The sequence below is a fragment of the Podarcis tiliguerta genome (assembly GCF_965153285.1).
Source record: "Podarcis tiliguerta genome assembly, chromosome: 13".
Taxonomy (NCBI): domain Eukaryota; kingdom Metazoa; phylum Chordata; class Lepidosauria; order Squamata; family Lacertidae; genus Podarcis; species Podarcis tiliguerta.
In genome coordinates, this window is record NC_139546.1 from 14,358,504 (window position 1) to 14,375,794 (window position 17,291).

At 42.8% G+C, this 17,291-nt stretch overlaps 1 protein-coding gene across 4 annotated transcripts in view; it reads right to left on the bottom strand.

Moving 5' to 3' along the window:
- Positions 1-17,291, bottom strand: part of MYO1D (myosin ID) — a 185,572-nt gene that overhangs the window by 142,656 nt on the left and 25,625 nt on the right. For all 4 annotated transcript variants that reach the window (XR_014503947.1, XR_014503948.1, XM_083407519.1 and 1 more), the window contains exons 2-6: positions 11,741-11,949; positions 10,584-10,677; positions 9,165-9,330; positions 6,866-6,919; positions 3,791-3,886 (exon numbers count right to left, since the gene is read on the bottom strand). Coding sequence is in view for 2 of the 4 variants with exons in the window: in XM_083407519.1 (XP_083263645.1) it covers positions 3,791-3,886; positions 6,866-6,919; positions 9,165-9,330; positions 10,584-10,677; positions 11,741-11,949 (619 nt within the window). In the remaining 2 variants the exon portion in view is untranslated. The remainder of the gene's footprint in view (positions 1-3,790; positions 3,887-6,865; positions 6,920-9,164; positions 9,331-10,583; positions 10,678-11,740; positions 11,950-17,291) is intronic.

Here is a 17,291-nt window from a genome sequence, read left to right on the forward strand (position 1 = left end):
AGTATAAAGGTGCTCCAAACACAATTTGCTATGATAATAAATAAAGAAGTGGAGTGGAACATCAAAAGGTTAAGACAGAGGAATTTTGAATTTGCTAATAAATCTGGAAAGTGGCTTGCTTGGCAAATTAAGAAAAGGAAAGAACAAAGTACAATAACCAAAATTATAGTAGATGGGGAAGAGATAACCAACCCGAAAGGAATTAGAAAAGGATTCTTGGACTTTTATAGACAATTGTACAAAAGCAACGAAAAAAATAGCATGAGGAAAATAGAGAGATACCTAAGAGGAAAAGAGGTGCAAAAGATCCCGACAGAAATGAAAGACAAGCTGAACACCCCAATAGAAAATGAGGAAATAGCAGAGATTATAAAAGAGCTGAAAAAAGGGAAAGCCCCAGGACCAGACGGATTTACAGCAAGCTATTATAAAGAGCTAAGACAGACCCTGATGACACCATTGAAAGAAGTAATGAATAATATCTTGAAAGAAAAGGAAATACCGGAGACGTGGAAAGAAGCCTTTATAACTTTTATTCCTAAACAAGAGGCAGACCTAACACAAGTAAAGAACTATAGGCCAATTTCCTTGCTGAATACAGATTATAAAATATTTGCGGGAGTATTGGCGAGCAGGTTGAAAAAGTTATTACAAGAAGTTATCCATGATGACCAAGCAGGCTTTCTTCCAGGCAGGCAGATGAGGGATAATGTAAGAAATATAATTAATATTTTAGAGTATCTGACAGCCAGGAATGAGAAGCAGGCAATTATGATGTTTGTGGATGCCGAAAAGGCATTCGATAATATTTCATGGGACTTTATGTTAAAAAACTTAGAATATATGGGGATTGGGAAGGATTTTTTCAACGGAATAAAGGCAATTTACACGGAACAAAGAGCAAAATTGATGGTGAATAATGTAATGACGGAGGAGGTAAAAATATCGAAAGGTACAAGGCAGGGATGTCCGCTCTCGCCTTTGCTGTTTATAACGGTTCTGGAGGTCTTTTTAAATTCAATTAGGAAAAATGAGGTGATAAAGGGGGTGTCAGTGGGTCAAAATGAATATAAAGTGAAGGCTTTTGCGGATGATCTGGTACTAATGATGGAGGACCCGATGGAGAGTGCAACCGAAGTGATAGAAGAAATTGAACAATTCGGCAGAGTGGCAGGTTTCATATTAAATAAGAAAAAAACTAAAATTATAGCAAAAAATATGGAACAAACATTGATAGAAGGTTTGCAACAACAAATTGGTATTGAAGTTGTGAAAAAAGTAAAGTATTTGGGAATATGGATAACCCCAAAAAATATTGATTTGTTTCAGAATAACTATACACCAGTGTGGAACGGAATTAAAAAAGATCTGGAGGTGTGGGATAGATTGAATCTATCATTTTGGGGCAGAATTTCATCGATCAAGATGTATGTGCTCCCAAAGATGTTATTTTTATTCCAAATGATCCCAATATTGAGAGGGACGAGGATATTTAAAGAGTGGCAGAGGAGTATCTCAAGATACATCTGGCAAGGCAAAAAGCCGAGGATCCAATATAAATTGTTAACGGATGCGAAAGAAAGGGGAGGTTTTGCTTTGCCAGACTTGAAACTATATTACGAGGCCTCATGCCTATGTTGGATAAAAGATTGGATAAAATTAAAGAACACCAAATTGCTAGATCTGGAGGGATTCGATAACAGATTTGGGTGGCACGCGTATCTTTGGCGGGAGAACAAGAAGGGCCACAAAAGTTTTGAAGACCACATCGTCCGGAAATCACTAAAGGAAGTATGGGAGAGGTATAAAAACTTGCTGGAATCAGGGGTCCCACATTGGTTGTCACCACTGGAGGTCACGTGTGTTAAAAAAACCAATATGAAAGGCAGTTGGATTACTTATGGAGATTTAGTGGTTAAAGACGAAGGTAAATGGAAATTGAAGCCATACGAACAAGTAAAGGAATACGTATATGATTGGTTTAATTATTACCAAATAAATGAAATGTTTAAAAAAGATTTGAAAGAGAAAGGCTTTATAGAAAAAGATTCAAGATTTCAAAAGGAAATAGTAAATAATGACAGTAAAATTATCTCAAAAATGTATAAAATGTTATTAGAATGGTGTACGATGGACGAGGAAGTCAAGTCGGTAATGATTCACTGGGCTAAGGATTTTGGGTACAATATATATTTGGAAGAATGGGCGAAAATATGGAATGATAACTTGAAGTTTACAGCATGCACCACATTAAAAGAAAATACAATGAAAATGGTATATAGGTGGTATATCACACCAGTTAAATTAGCAAAAATGTTTAAAATCAATAACAAATGTTGGAAATGTAAGGAGAAAGAAGGAACCTTTATTCACATGTGGTGGGAATGCAAAAAAATGAGGGGGTTCTGGGAGTTGATTCATAATGAGTTAAAGAAGATATTAAAATATAGTTTTGTAAAAAGACCAGAAACTTTCCTTCTAGGTATAATGAGAAATGAAATTAACAAAAAAGATCGCAAATTCTTCCAATATGCAATAACAGCAGCGCGAATTTTAGTGGCCCAAAAATGGAAACAAGAAGATCTGCCGACTGTAGAGGAGTGGAGATTGAAGTTAACGGATTACGCAGAACTGGACAAGTTAACAGGGAAAATCAGACACCAGAAAGATCACAAATTCATTGAGGACTGGGAAAAATTTTCGGAATATTTGAAGAGCGTATGTGATGAACAAACAACGCTAGTGGGCTTTAAAGAAGCTTTGTGAAAAAAATAAGGAATATTGCAAAAATGTAAACAAATTAGCAAAGATATTTATTTATTTACTTATTTTTATTATTTATTTAGCTACTTACTTATATATTTGCTTATTCAAAGGTGATATGATAATTGAGGAATGCGTAAGGAAATCTTAAAAACGGATGATTGTCAGAGAAGCTGAGGGAAGTCCTTAAAATTGTAAATATGTTAATTGGAAATATGCAGGATTGTTAATATTTATGAAAAAATGGAATAAAAATATATTGCCATCAATTGCAATTGTTTCAGCCTATTTTACCAAAGGATGTACACAAGGCATGTGGAGAATTTCAAGCCACAACATGCTGGTATATAATCCAAGAAAAGCAAAATCGAACTATAGATGGTCAGCATTTTTTTTTTCTCCCATTCTCTCTTTTAAATGAGTGCTTCCCGTGGTTTTATGGAGGCAGTTGTGACACTCTAGTTTAAGAAACCATTGCTTGACCCTGTTAAACTCTAGGTCAACTCTAGGTCAATCTCATATATTTGCATTTTGGGGACAAGGTACTCAAGTGGGTGGTGGTCAGACAACTCTATAGACACTTTGGAATGAAGCTGATTATCCGGATTAATTTCAGATTGGTTTGGGAACTGAAACTGCCTTGGTCAACCCTGGTGCATGATCTACGTCGGAAGAGAGAGAAATGTGACCACTTTGATTCGTCTAAATCTATTGGGCTGTTTCCATTCAACATTGGTAAAAACAACTGCAGCTTGTGCAGGTTTGTGGTCTATCCAAAACTGAACAAAAGCAGAAGTTTTCTAATTCCTCCGTGTGAGCTTTGTTGAGTAGGAAGGGAGGAACACATGTGTCCAAGGCTTCTTCTCATAATGCTAAACTATTAGCATTATGCCCAAACCAGCTAACTAAATTGGTATAAATGCATAAATTCAGCTGGAGCTGCACAGAGTCCATAGTATGGCTGATCATGCCACAGTTCAAAAGGACCAAGAAAAAGAGATTCCTCATGAGTAGGCAACACCCTCACCTTTAACTGCACTCCAGTACCAATATAGCTGTATGCAGATAAATCCTTATGTAGATGTAAGGAACGTAGAAGCTGCTCAGAACCTCCTTGGAGTAGCTGAAGAGAAAGTCGGAGAGTCATTTATCCAAATTAATTTCTTTTTCGGCTTTTATACTATTGTTACTATCAACAATTAAAGTATTTAAAAAGTTCTAAATGCTGTACAGCAGGGGTGGGCAGACTTCAGGTTCATTGAATCTACCTTCTCTGTTTCTAAAACCCCAAGATATACATACCTAAGCCAGGTAAAGGTAAATGGACCCCTGAATATTAGGTCCAGTCGCAGACGACTCTGGGGTTGCGGCACTCATCTGGCTTTATTGGCCAAGGGAGCCGGCGTACAGCTTCCGGGTCATGTGGCCAGCATGACTCAGCTGCTTCTGGCAAACCAGAGCAGCGCATGGAAACACTGTTTACCTTCCTGCAGGAGAGGTACCTATTTATCTACTTGCTTTCGAACTGCTAGGTTGGCAGGGGCAGGGACCGAGGAACGGGAGCTCACCCTGTTGTGGGGATTTGAACCGCCGACCTTCTGATCAGCAAGCTCTAGGCTCTGTGGTTTAACCCACAGCGCTATCCACGTCCCCTACCAAAGCCAGGTACGAAAGACATATAGTTAGAAATGATGGACAGGAGTTCCTCAGAACATATTCTAAGCTTAGGCGTTTGTTTTCAATACCAATTTATGTGGGAAAAGTCACCTTTGTTGGTTCTATTATTAAAGCTATTAGTAGTTAGAAACCCTTGTTAATTCACTGCAAATGATCCAGAGAACTACCAGTAGATTCCAATCTTTCTTCTGCCCATGCCTGTGTACAGCTCCTGCACACAGGCCCACAATCTGAAGAGACATGGTTCAAGAGGAACATGGACTGAGGAGGAAAGAAGAAAGCAAGAAATGGAGCAGCTGCTCCTTCACTGCTCACTCAATGGATGGAAAGAGGTTGATCTCCCGCTTTCCACAAAATTATTTCTGGGAGGCAGGGGGTATAGCCTTCCCGTGGTTAAAACCCTGGCAGTGTATACTGCAGTAAATATTGTTCAATAACATATTTGCTCCACCCTTTAAGATCTTCCACCTGACAACTCTGGGATTTTGGATGGGGCAGTCTTAATACTAGAGGAGCAATTACATTTCCTCTCAGATGCATGGGGTTTCGCTTCACATGCAAGAGCTCACTGTCATATTTGAGAGTAGAAAAATTTCCCTATGGGTCAGAAGGGCTGGCCAATCTCAGGTCACCTTGTCTGCCCTTATAAATGTGGCACCTTGGTCCATGTGTTTTTGTTTTACTATGTTTTTTTCTGCTGTGAACTGCCCTGGGAACTTTGGATGAAGGGCGGTATACAAATTTAATAAATAATAATAATGATCATTTAGTCCACCTGAATTAATTTTACTAAGCTATCGCTGGAATTTGAAAGGGAGGGAAGGGGTTTCTCTGCAGTTTTCAAAACACACTGAAGAGATCTCAAAAAGGTGAGTTCTTTATCTGATGGCACAAAACTATGACAGAATCACCCTACCCAGCTCTACCTCTCTTTCAAATCAGAACCAGTGAAGGCGGTGAAGGTCCTGTGAGAGTGTCTGGAGGAGGCTGGAGGATGGACGGCGGCTAACAGATTGAGGCTGAATCCTGACAAGACAGAAGTACTGTTTCTGGGGGACAGGAGGCGGGCAGGTGTGGAGGACTCCCTGGTCCTGAATGGAGTAACTGTGCCCCTGAAGGACCAGGTGCGCAGCCTGGGAGTCATTTTGCACTCGCAGCTGTCCATGGTGGTGGAGGTCAATTCTGTGTCCAGGGCAGCTGTCTACCAGCTCCATCTGGTACGCAGGCTGAGACCCTATCTGCCTGTGAACTGTCTCGCCAGAGCGGTGCATGGTCTGGTTATCTCTTGCTTGGACTACTGCAATGCGCTCTATGTGGGGCTACCTTTGAAGGTGACCTGGAAACTACAACAAATCCAGAATGCGGCAGCTAGACTGGTGACTGGGAGCAGCCGCCGAGACCACATAACACTGGCCTTGAAAGACCTACATTGGCTCCCAGTACGTTTCCGAGCACAATTCAAAGTGTTGGTGCTGACCGTTAAAGCCCTAGACGGCCTGGTCCAGTACACCTGAAGGAGCATCTCCACCCCCATCATTCTACCAGGACACTGAGGTCCAGCACTGACGGCCTTCTGGTGGTTCCCTCACTGCAAGAAGCCAAGTTACAGGGAACCAGGCAGAGGGCCTTCTCAGTAGTGGCACCCGCCCTGTGGAACACCCTCCCACCAGATGTCAAAGAGAACAATATCTACCAGACTTTTAGAAGACATCTGAAGGCAGCCCTGTTTAGGGAAGCTTTTAATGTCTGATGGACTACTGTATTTTAATATTTTGTTGGAAGCCGCCCAGAGTGGCTGGGGAAACCCAGCTAGATGGGCAGGGTATAAATAATAAATTATTATGTTATTATTATTATTTAATAAAAAAGTTGTACAGAGGAGATTTAGCAACACAATGTACTGCCATTAAGGCAGGAAGCTATAGCAGGCAACCTTACAAGAGCACTTTCTAACCCTACCTAATTACATAGGTTGTCTTTTTGGAAATGACTACCCCAAAGGAATAGTCTGCTGCAGAGGAGTTCAAGACAGGAATCCAGTTACTCTAATTGCTTGCAGGAAGTATAGGGAAATTATTTCCATCTGTACCTAGAACCAGCATCACCAACCCTTCCAAGAGAAACAAAAACAAAAAACCCAATGAGGATTAGATTTGGATGAGTAAGGCTTGAAGACACTGCCTTTGAGCAGAGCAAGGGGTTGGAGCTGATGATCTGTTAGTTACTGTATTTAGCAAATGGCAAGTCAAAGCCAAGCATATACCCTGCATGGATTAGTGACCAAAGTGGGATGTGGCATCTGTCGAAAAGATCACACACAATGAGGGACACTGCAAAAGGCAATCAAGCGGTCTTTGTGAATTCAGAGGCACTCACTCACAAGGCTGCTGATTTCACCTTGGCATACCAAGCTAACAGCTCTCACCTGGTAGAAGGAGTGAAAGTTGCGCTCTCCTGACTGCTGCACAATCACCCGTGACTAGAGAGAAACAAGAGAGAAACAAGGGAAAGATTACGAGTTGGCTTTGCTACCCAACATAGTTCAAGTCTCTTGACTAAGGCATCAGTGGTGTCAAAGCAAAGTTTTGAAGGGCTCATCCCAGAACACCAGAGTGGGAAACCTCCTATATAACATTAGTTAGTTAGTGACATGTCTATACTGTTTTGAAGTACAGTATAAATTTTTGATGATTTGTTGCCATCAATGTCTCTCCCCCACCCCCACTCCCGCATTGAAAAGTCCAATACAAATATGTGGTGGTTTTCTGTTGGTTTTTTTTAGTACTGCAATTGAACAAGCAACTAGTTAAACAGCACTGGCAGCAGTTACACTTTGGATTTACAATAGAGGCGCAGGACGGCTATGGTCTATTTGCTGAGCCACTTAATGGTGGGACGAAATGCCCAACAGTTACTATTAAGCACTTTAGAGCAACAAAAAAGCTGGCTGAAAGGTGTGGCAATGCCAAATGGGGTATTATTTCCATTAGTATTTAGGTAATCCAAGATTTCTTTTTCTTTCAATTTTTTTTATTGATTTTCAGAAAATTATAAACAAACAACTAAGACAAACAAACGTAAATCATAACCTTATTAAAAATTACACTTATGAACATTGATAAGTGACTTCCTCGCTTCCCCTTGGTTGAATTTCAATGCATATCCTTTTAACAGTTTTCCAAATCATAGTTCTTATAAAATTTAACTTGAACATTTAACATCCTTAAATCTCTTCATTTTGAAATTGAACATATTAATTCATCACTTAACTTATATAAAACCCTAAGCCAATTAAGTATCTGCAAGCTGTTTCCAATTCATTAAACTTAACATATTTAACTAAATAATCATTAAATTTAGTCCATTCTTCCTAAGTAATCCAAGATTTTAGAACTCTTCTCAAGTACTGTATCTAGGGCCAGCGGCGTAGCTAGCCGCTCGGGTGCCTGGTGTGGGGTTGTGTCCTGCAGCTGGGGGCGGGGCGATCCACGCTTATGGGGGTGGGGCAAGCCTCTCTGATGCTTGGAGCCTCTCCACCGCCTTCCTCTCAGCTATGGGGCAGCTGAGGGGGGGCAGTAGGCAGACGCAGGTCCCATGCTGCCGTTTCAGGCAGCGCAGAACCTGCAGGTGCCTAAGTCACCACGTCATTCCTAAAAAGTTTCATGAGCCCATTTTTTTAAAAAAAAACACCTCATTTTGTCACACACACACACACCCTCAGTGATGACACCCGGGGTGGACTGCACCCCCTTCCTCTGCCACTGTCTAGGGCCTGTTCCAAATGAACCAAACTGGGCCAACTCCTACAAATATGGGATGCTTACCAAACCAGCAGAAATGCCGTCATGTTTTAATTTGAGAGAGAAACCAACATCACTTTAAAAAACCCAACCCAAAATAAATCAATAAAATGCTTTGCAAGCCATCACAGCTATAATGGTTGAGATTGAGTGCAATGTAGTCGTTAAGAGTGTTGGACTAGGAGCTGAGAAACCAGGGTTCAAGTGCCCACTCAGCCATAAAACTCGCTGGGTGATATTGGGCCAGTCATTGCCTCTCAGCCGAACCTATACTGTTGTTGTGAGGATTAAATGAGGAGGAGGAGAACTGTGCACACCACTTTAAGTTCCTTGGAGGGGAAAGATGGGATATAACTGTAATAAATAAATTATCCCAAGTGTGTCACTATGAGCAAATGGGGAGATGAGTACCAAATATGGAATAACCCCTGAGACTGAGATGGAGAGAGAGGGAGAGAGAGAGGCTGAGACTACATTCATTCTGCAAAGAGGCTGGAGGGCAACAAATGCAGATGCTTAAAAAAAAAACCACACACACCCAAAACACCAGATGCTGTCACAGAAATCCACATGAAAGCCAGCCAGCTCTCGTAGTCACGCAAAGCAAAACAGTCCCACCATCTAGTCCATTTTTAAGTGAGGTTTTCATCAACCCCTGACTGAACATGTAATAGAAAGTTCTGTTGCTGCGGCATGATCTTCTATTTTAAAACCATGGCATTTGACATCTGCTGTGATTTTATTTTCTGGAAAGCTCACTATGCTAAAGCCAACTCTTTTGATTTTTGTCCTGCTGGGAGTAAGGCATGTCCTTATCCCATGAGCTTCCCTTAGCGGATGCATACAATATGGTAATCCTTCTCATCATTCTAAAGTAAGTCTACGAAAAATCATGGCGGCTTTTTACTGGCAAGGCAAACTTACCTTTTCCAGCAAGTAATTATTGATGTGCCCACCTATTGGGTCCCCTTTGAAATCAAAGTTGATATCCATATACTTTCCAAACCGGCTGGAATTGTCGTTTCGGTTGGTTTTGGCATTGCCAAAGGCTTCCAGGACACAGTTGGATTTCAACAGCATGTTCTTCACCCTTTGGAGAGCAGACAGGCACAAAAAGGAACAGGAAACCAGGTCTAGACATTATGTATTTCTAAGTTTGCATATCAACATGTTTTATATGCAAGCAGCGGAATGGCCACATTAGTGATTTTGTGGGATTAAAAAAGCTGTGCTCATGAAAGGCTCAAGTAAAGTAGCCCAAAACATGTCTCAACATAAAGCTCCCCTCCGGCATGTGGCTTAATCCAGCACTGCTGGACACAGTATGCTTTGTTTGTATCTAAAGCTCACCCCCATAAAAAAAACACCAGTCTGTTCAACTCCAGCATTGCACATTGAAAGCTCAATCTCTTCCCCAATAAAATCCAGGCCAAAGCAACTCTTGAATCTAGGCATACCTTCAATGGAAGGAAAATGTGCAGCTTACGGCATGCACCACGCATCCTTGGTGCCCAAAGGTGATCCATTCCACTTCTTATTTTTAAATTTATTACCTGCCCTTCATCAGCAAGTCCCAGGGCAGGTTAGAACAATTTTAAATTTAAAACTTAAAACAGTTAAAACACATTACACTCACAAGAATAGGGTGAGCCCTGAAGCACGTAAAGGTAAAGGACCCCTGGACAGTTAGGTTCAGTTGAATTTGACTCATCTCCGCTTTCAGGCCGAGGGAGCCAGCATTTGTCCTCAGACAGCTTTTCTGGGTCATGTGGCCAGCATAACTAAGTCGCTTCTGGCGCAAGAGAACACTGTGACAAGTTCCAGAGCACACAGAAACAGCGTTTACCTTCCCACCGCAGTGATACCTATTTATCTACTCACACCAATATGCTTTTGAACTGCTAGGTTGGCAGGAGTTGGGACAGCAACGGGAGCTCACTCTGTCACACGGTTTCAAACTGCCAACCTTACGATCAGCAAGCCCAAAAGGCTCAGTGGTTTAGACCACTGAGACAGTGTCTCTCCCCTGAAGCACATATATTGGGTGTCTAAGACCAGGACAAAGAACCAAACAGTACAGATTGTAATGCAACATACAGTAAGAAACAGCACCGAAGACATGTAGGACTCAAGCCATTTTAACACTAGCCCCTGGATCTGTGCTTAGAAACCACGGGGCCAGGTAGGGGCAATTATGTCCTTTGCTATCAGCATCACCCCAGCCTTCACACAATTCAGTGGCAAGATGCTCTTGAAGCTTCCAGGTAATTATTCCAGGACAGCCCCATGTACCATATTACACTCCAAACATGTTCCCTCTTCCCAGGACCATAGTCGCCTTACCTTTCTACCTCAGCTCTCTGGCTTGGATTAGTAATGGCAGCTATGTATTGCATGATGTATTTGCTTGCTTCTGTTTTGCCGGCTCCACTCTCACCTGGGGGCACAGACAGGGGGGAAAATGTTTTCTAAGCTTTCACAAGAGTTCAAAACCATCACGTTGTAGTAGTTATAAAGAGGACACATTTTATTCTTAGCATTCACTCTACATGGTACTACAGTATTTGGCTGTTTTTGGTCATTTCTGGTTTGTCAGTTTTTAATGCAAGTTGAATTTAAGGACATATGTTGACCATGTACTGTCCCAAATTCAACTTTCAGCCTTTCCAGTTGAAGAATATCAACTGCAGAAGTGGGCAAGATCTCGGTATGGCATTCTAGAAAGTTGCATACTGTGTCGAGGCAGTAGAAGATGGACAGAAAGAGGAACTGCTTACTCGTGGTATGTAAATTCATTCCACTTTTGCTTCTGGTGAACAGGTTTTAGGGCGGGATTTGCCTCAAAGCACTGCAAAACCCTTTTGACCAGTGTGGAAAAAATGAAACATGAAAACCATAGGAAGCAAAACAGCTCTCAAGCAATGTTCAGCTCTCTAAAAAGCACTGTCTGCCCCTAAACCGAGGTTGATTCAACAGATTACAGCTCCTTATATTCTAAGTTTTAAATTGGAGATGGGGTGAGTGTTAGAGAAGGAGAAAGCTGGGAAAGGCGCACTGCTAAAAGCATAGTTTGTAGAATTGCTTCATCTATGTTTTTGGAAGCTTTGTTGACACTTCAAGCCTCAGCAAAGCTGCAAGCCAGCAGCCTGGCGGTATTCCTAATTTGCCATGGATTGACCCAATGGAACCATATTAGAACCATTAACACCAATCCCAAAAGCAGTGTTGGGTGGGTGACATTATTTCAATTGGGTCCTTTGGGACAAAATTAGGAATGCTGATTGTACTTCTGCTGCCACTTGAGTGCCATGTGTGTGTGTGCGCGCGCATGTAAACAGGAAACAACAGGAAACAGAAAAAACAACTACAGGGTGAGGGCTGCATCCCTGCACTAGAAGAAACAACACAATTGCAGCCAGACTCACTTCCTTTGCTTCAACTTTCAAATGGGCTGTTAGAATGTGACTCAGGTTGGAGGTAGCAGGTACCCTGCAACACACCTGATATTACGATGCAGGTATCCTTTGATCGCCTCTTCATGGCTTTGTATGCAGCATCCGCAATAGCAAAGAGATGAGGGGGCCGCTCATACAGCTCCCGACCTTTGTACTGCTCGATCATGTCCCGTCCATAGATATTCAAGTTCTTGTAAGGGTTTACAGAAACGACCACTTCCCCAATAAAAGTGTAGATCCGTCCCTTTTCAAACCTAGGCAGGGCAAGACAAAGACAAAGGACACAGAGAGAGTTAACTTCAAAGGGCATACATGAGCTTCTGCACATCTCCTCAGCTGCTTCTGATCATACCCGTTAGTCAATTGACCCAAGTATTTCACAGACCAACAGAAAGGTAATAACGTTTGAAAGCTTGTATGGAAAACATATGTAGTACATTAGGAAGGATTATAGGCACTGTACATGCCGCCAAGTTTTCCATGTAAACATACAATCTGGTTATCTAGAAGCAGAATTAGACATCCTGAGAACCGGTTTTTATTACACTGAAAAAGAATCTAGCTCTCATGGCAATTTTTATAGGTTCAAGTGAACATGTGTAAGAAGTTGTGATGACAGTCCTACTACCAGGACTGCTTATCAAGGCTCCAAATACCAATCTCACTATTCTGGAACAACTTTTAGAAGAATATTAAGCTAGTACAAGCAAACTGCCCCCCACCCTCCGCAATTTATGCACATTCAATATGTGTGTGACTGTGCACACTCACATCACGCCGAACGCCGAGCCCAGAAGTGACCCAAAAAGTCACAAAAGGGGGTGGAACGGGAAATGGTGGGGACAGAATGGGGTGCTTGCTTTTTCAATGGTGTCTCAAATGCAGTCATACCTCGTGTCAGGTTTGCTTCATGTTACGTTTTTTCAGGTTGCATCCCGTGGCAATCTGGAAGTACCGGAAAGGGTTACTTCCGGGTTTCACCAATCACGCTTCGTGCATGTGCAGAAGCACCAAATCACGCCACGCACCTGCGCAGATATGGCGCTTCAGGTCGTGGGCTTTTCATGTTGCAAATGAGCCTCCGGAACGGATCCGGTTCGCAACCAGAGGTACCACTGTATACGCAATTTCACTTAAAAGTGTGGTGCATTGGAACGCAACTTCCGTGTAAATTGGGAGTTGCCTGTACTTTAATATACGATACAGAAAGTGACAACTGAAGCACTAAACAAGACCACTCTAAAAACATTTAAAAATCTAGTTGGGAAAAATCAGTTTGCATCAAAACAAATGTAAAAGGTTGTGTGAAAAAACTCTTAAGCAAGTCTAAATTCCCAGTGTAGACCTAACAAAAAAAATAGTATTTCACACACATCCTTCCTAAACACAAATTCCAAGGTACTTTGTATTCAAGTTAGGAAAGGGATATCAGCTTATAGAATAATGTTGCCATTGTGTATGGATAATATAAGGCAGAACTTTCCAAACTCTGTGTTGCGACACGTTAGTGCGTCAACTGCAGAGTGTAGGTGTGTCACGCAAATGCTCCTGGGGCTGGAAAGGGGTTAGTTTCACCTCCTCTTTGCTAATAAAACTGAATTACTGGGTCGCGAAATGATGCATGCCTAAAAAAATGTGTCACCAACATGAAAAGTTTGGAAAGCTCTGATGTAAGAGCGTAGGGTGCATAACTCACTTGCACACCTAGCTGACATTAAAGCCACAAGAAAGGCAGCTTTAAAGGAGAGCATAAAATCCACAGTAACCATAGGCTCAAACAACTTTCTCATAAACTGACTCAGTACCAAAGATACACTCCATGCTGATACAATCCCTGGGGTGAGGAAGTGCTATCAGTCCTAGCGATGAATGCAGAGATAGCATATTAGTGAACACTTCTTATCCAGGTTTGTCTCTCTTGTTATTTTCAGGTAAGGGGGGGATGAAGGGAGGGGGGAACTACTGCAAAGTGCATGTTCCAATTAGCCACGCTACTTAAACTGTGTATATTTGCTGTGTGGAAGGCTTTCTAAAACAGAAAAAAATGGTTCACACAACTCTACAATCCATTCAAGCAGTGGCGTAGCGTGGGGGGTGCAGGGGGGGGGCCGGCCACACCGGGTGCAACATCTGGGGGGGGCGTGCTCGCACTCGCAGCTCTCTGCCCCTACCTGGCTCGCTCACTCTCTCTCACTGCAGTGCTGGCTGTGCAAATCCGATCCGGGTCGCCGGGTCGCCGCCCACTGTGGAGGGGAGGGTGCCAGGCGTGCGGTGCGGAGAGAGAGCGAGGGACTATCTGGGGGAGGGACAGTGCAGCGGGGGGGGGGCGCAAATTACTTGCCTTGCCCCGGGTTAGGGGGCACAAATTACTTGCCTTGCCCCGGGTGCTGACAACCCACGCTACGCCACTGCATTCAAGGGATTCACTCACCAGACTCTCAGTTTCAGGGACCCTGATGCAGCTATCTCATCCAATGGTATTAAGGGAATTTCTCAGAGATAAGCGCCAAGTCAAAGGGTTGCATGCCTGCTTGGTAAAGTGCAAGCAGTGCAGACAGGGTGTGATTACACGACACTCCTAAACAAAAGGCTGTGGGCTTCCAAGCTAGGAAACTTTGCTCAACAACATTTTTTTTAAGTCCAGTGAGCGACACACAAGGAGATGATAGCACAATATTTCTTGTTAACAACGAGGGGAAATGTAAGAGCATTTGAAATATGGCACGGTGATCAAAGGGTTTTTTTTTTAATAATAAAGGTATAATAAATGTCAGGAATGTGTCTGGAACCCAATGAAAGAGTACTGTACAAATCATAAGGAAAGATAAGGAACGTATGAGAGAGACACAACAGCAGAACGAGCAAAGTTCACAAGAGAAGCTCATAACATAATGCTAAGGCCAAGTGGCCAGTCCCTGGTATGTGACTCAACAATTCTGCCTTATCAGAAAGGTCAAGTGGGTCACGGACTAATGTGATAATAATGAGCAGAATAATGTGTTGCTTTGCAGCTGGCAAGTCCCTATTAAGTTCTGCTCTGCTGCTCTATCCTTTCCTGGTATGGCATGGTGGCCCTGATCTGTAGCAGAAGAGGAATTCTGGTTTTCTTCCTCAAGAGCAGGGCTCAGAGCCCAGAAAGCTTATAAGGCCAGATGGGCACTGTAACTTTGGCTCTGGGCTTCCACTCGGGCCTGTTGCCACCTCTGCTCTGGGGTTCTGGGGGTGATCTTGGCAGGTCTGGAGCTGGAGGAGCAGGATCACTTCGGGCCCACTGTTTCCCTTTAACCTGTGGCTTTCTCAAGCAGGATATCTTTGTAGGTGGTGGAGGCATTTGTCAGCATCTGCCAGCTCCCCCTGAGCTTTATAAGTAATAGGTCCAACAATAGGGCACTCTTCTGCTGCTGCTGTCTCTTTCCAGTTCACAACACTGTCAAACCAGAGATGAGGAAAAGAGATGTTTTTCTCACTCTCAAGTCAGTCACATGGCACCGAGTTTCCCTACTCGAGGGTAGTGACTAAAATGCTTTCTGAAGCTCTAGAAATGTCTTAAATGTTCCAGACTGCGTGTGTGTGATTTCACAGAAACCATAAAGGGCAGGCTCTTAAGTTCAAACTTCTGCGTCTTTAATCTCCTTTTGAGGTCCAAAAGGATTCTAGCACACCTGTGTGAGAGTCTTCCCTACGGATGACCTAAGTCAGGGGTCAGCAAACTTTTTCAGCTGTGGGCCGGTCCACGGTCCCTCAGACCATGTGGTGGTCCGGACTATATTTTGAAAAAAATAATAATGAACGAATTTCTATGCCCCACAAATAACCCAGAGATGCATTTTAAATAAAAGCACACATTCTATTCATGTAAAAACACCAGGCAGGCCCCATAAATAACACAGAGATGTATTTTAAATAAAAGGACACATTCTACTCATGTAAAAACACGCTGATTCCCGGACTGTCCGCGGGCCAGATTGAGAAGGCAATTGGGCCGCATCCGGCCCCTCGGGCCTTAGGTTGCCTATCCCTGACCTAAGAGATTGTTTACTGTGCAGCCACCTCTTCCCTGCCCACCACATTTTCTTTCAAAAAAACCCACACAACACCTCCCCATCTTCTGCAGCCTGTTACTGATCCTTCACCACTAGGTGGGATCAGTATACTTCCTAACTCACTCTAAAAGACGATAACTGACTGAACCACAATCCTGGCCCAAACACAGTGCCATGCCCTTAAAACACACAGCAGGATATGACAAATCCTTTTCCATTGCTCAATTTGAGAAAGGAAGACCAAACCAAGTGTGCAGTGAAGATCACAGGTTGCTCCCTTCTCAGCTGCTGATGTATACCAGTGCTATATGGAGTTGCCTGTTTTCTAAAGTACCGTAAAACAGCCACTCAGCAGAGGCTTATACATGAGCTCAGGGTTTCCAGATATAGTATTTTAAGTTTCATGTGCTACTGCACATGGGTGTAGCCGGGAGGGGGGCAGGGAGGGGCAGTCAACAAAATCAATAAAAATATATAGCTGAGGTTCTGCCCCCCCCCAATAAAATACATGCCCCTCCAACAAAAAACCTGGCTACGCCCATGCTACTGCATAACATCCAGATTGCTATAAAGATTCTGCAAAAAAAATAATCCCAGCAGTCAAGCACCTTCTGCTAATCTCACACGAGATATTCCTTAACCGTTTCACAAATTCTCAACCTTTCTGAATTCTTTCCCCACTGAACACACAGGTAAAGGGAGGCGGAATCCCAGATTTCATCTAGTGTGGAATGTTTTCTTACTGAAAGCATTTCCTTTGTAAGTAGTGGGAAAGTTCAGCATTACTGACTTGCTTCCAGAGACCAAGGAGTGTAGCCAACGAAGTCTTACTCAGAGCAGACCCAATTAATTGATGGATCTGACTAACTTAAGCCTATTTATTTTAACAGATCTGCTCTGAGTAGCATTTAGTTAGATATAGCCCAGAGAGTTCAGGTTTCAATGGGGTTTTACAATCCCAGAAGCATTTTGATACATCCTCCCTAGACATTGATCTCATTTTCGCTCTTGCTTATGAAGTATGCACACCTGCAATAAATGTTAATAGATTTACAAGTGAAAACCAAAGAGTCCTACGCCCTTTTCAACTCAGCATTAAGGGCTGCCAATTCCAGAGTAGGAAATGCCATTCAGTGTGCATTTGGAGCCCCTCCTTTCCTGAATGGGACTGAGAAGCAAGGGCAGGGCAAGGATAAGCAATTTACTCACACAAAACTCTTAAACAGGGCAAGTTCTCCTTTGAAGGAAGTCTGGAAGGGGAGCAGGATGGGCTTGTAATTCTAGGGTTGCCAAAAGGTCAGACTTTTACTGGCCCAACCAGAAATTCATCCTCCTGCCAGAACACACACACACACACACAGCTCAATAACTTGTTTCTCTAAATCAGGCATGTTGAAAGGTTATTGCAGCAGTTTAAGAAGAAAGTGGAAGGATCTGGGAAATACAGAAGAAAAAATGGGGCATGCCACTATTTAGGGAAAGGCAAACTGCAAGAATATGGAGTTTGTGAGGGGAAACTGTTTTCTGCACAGTGCAATTTCGGCATATTACAG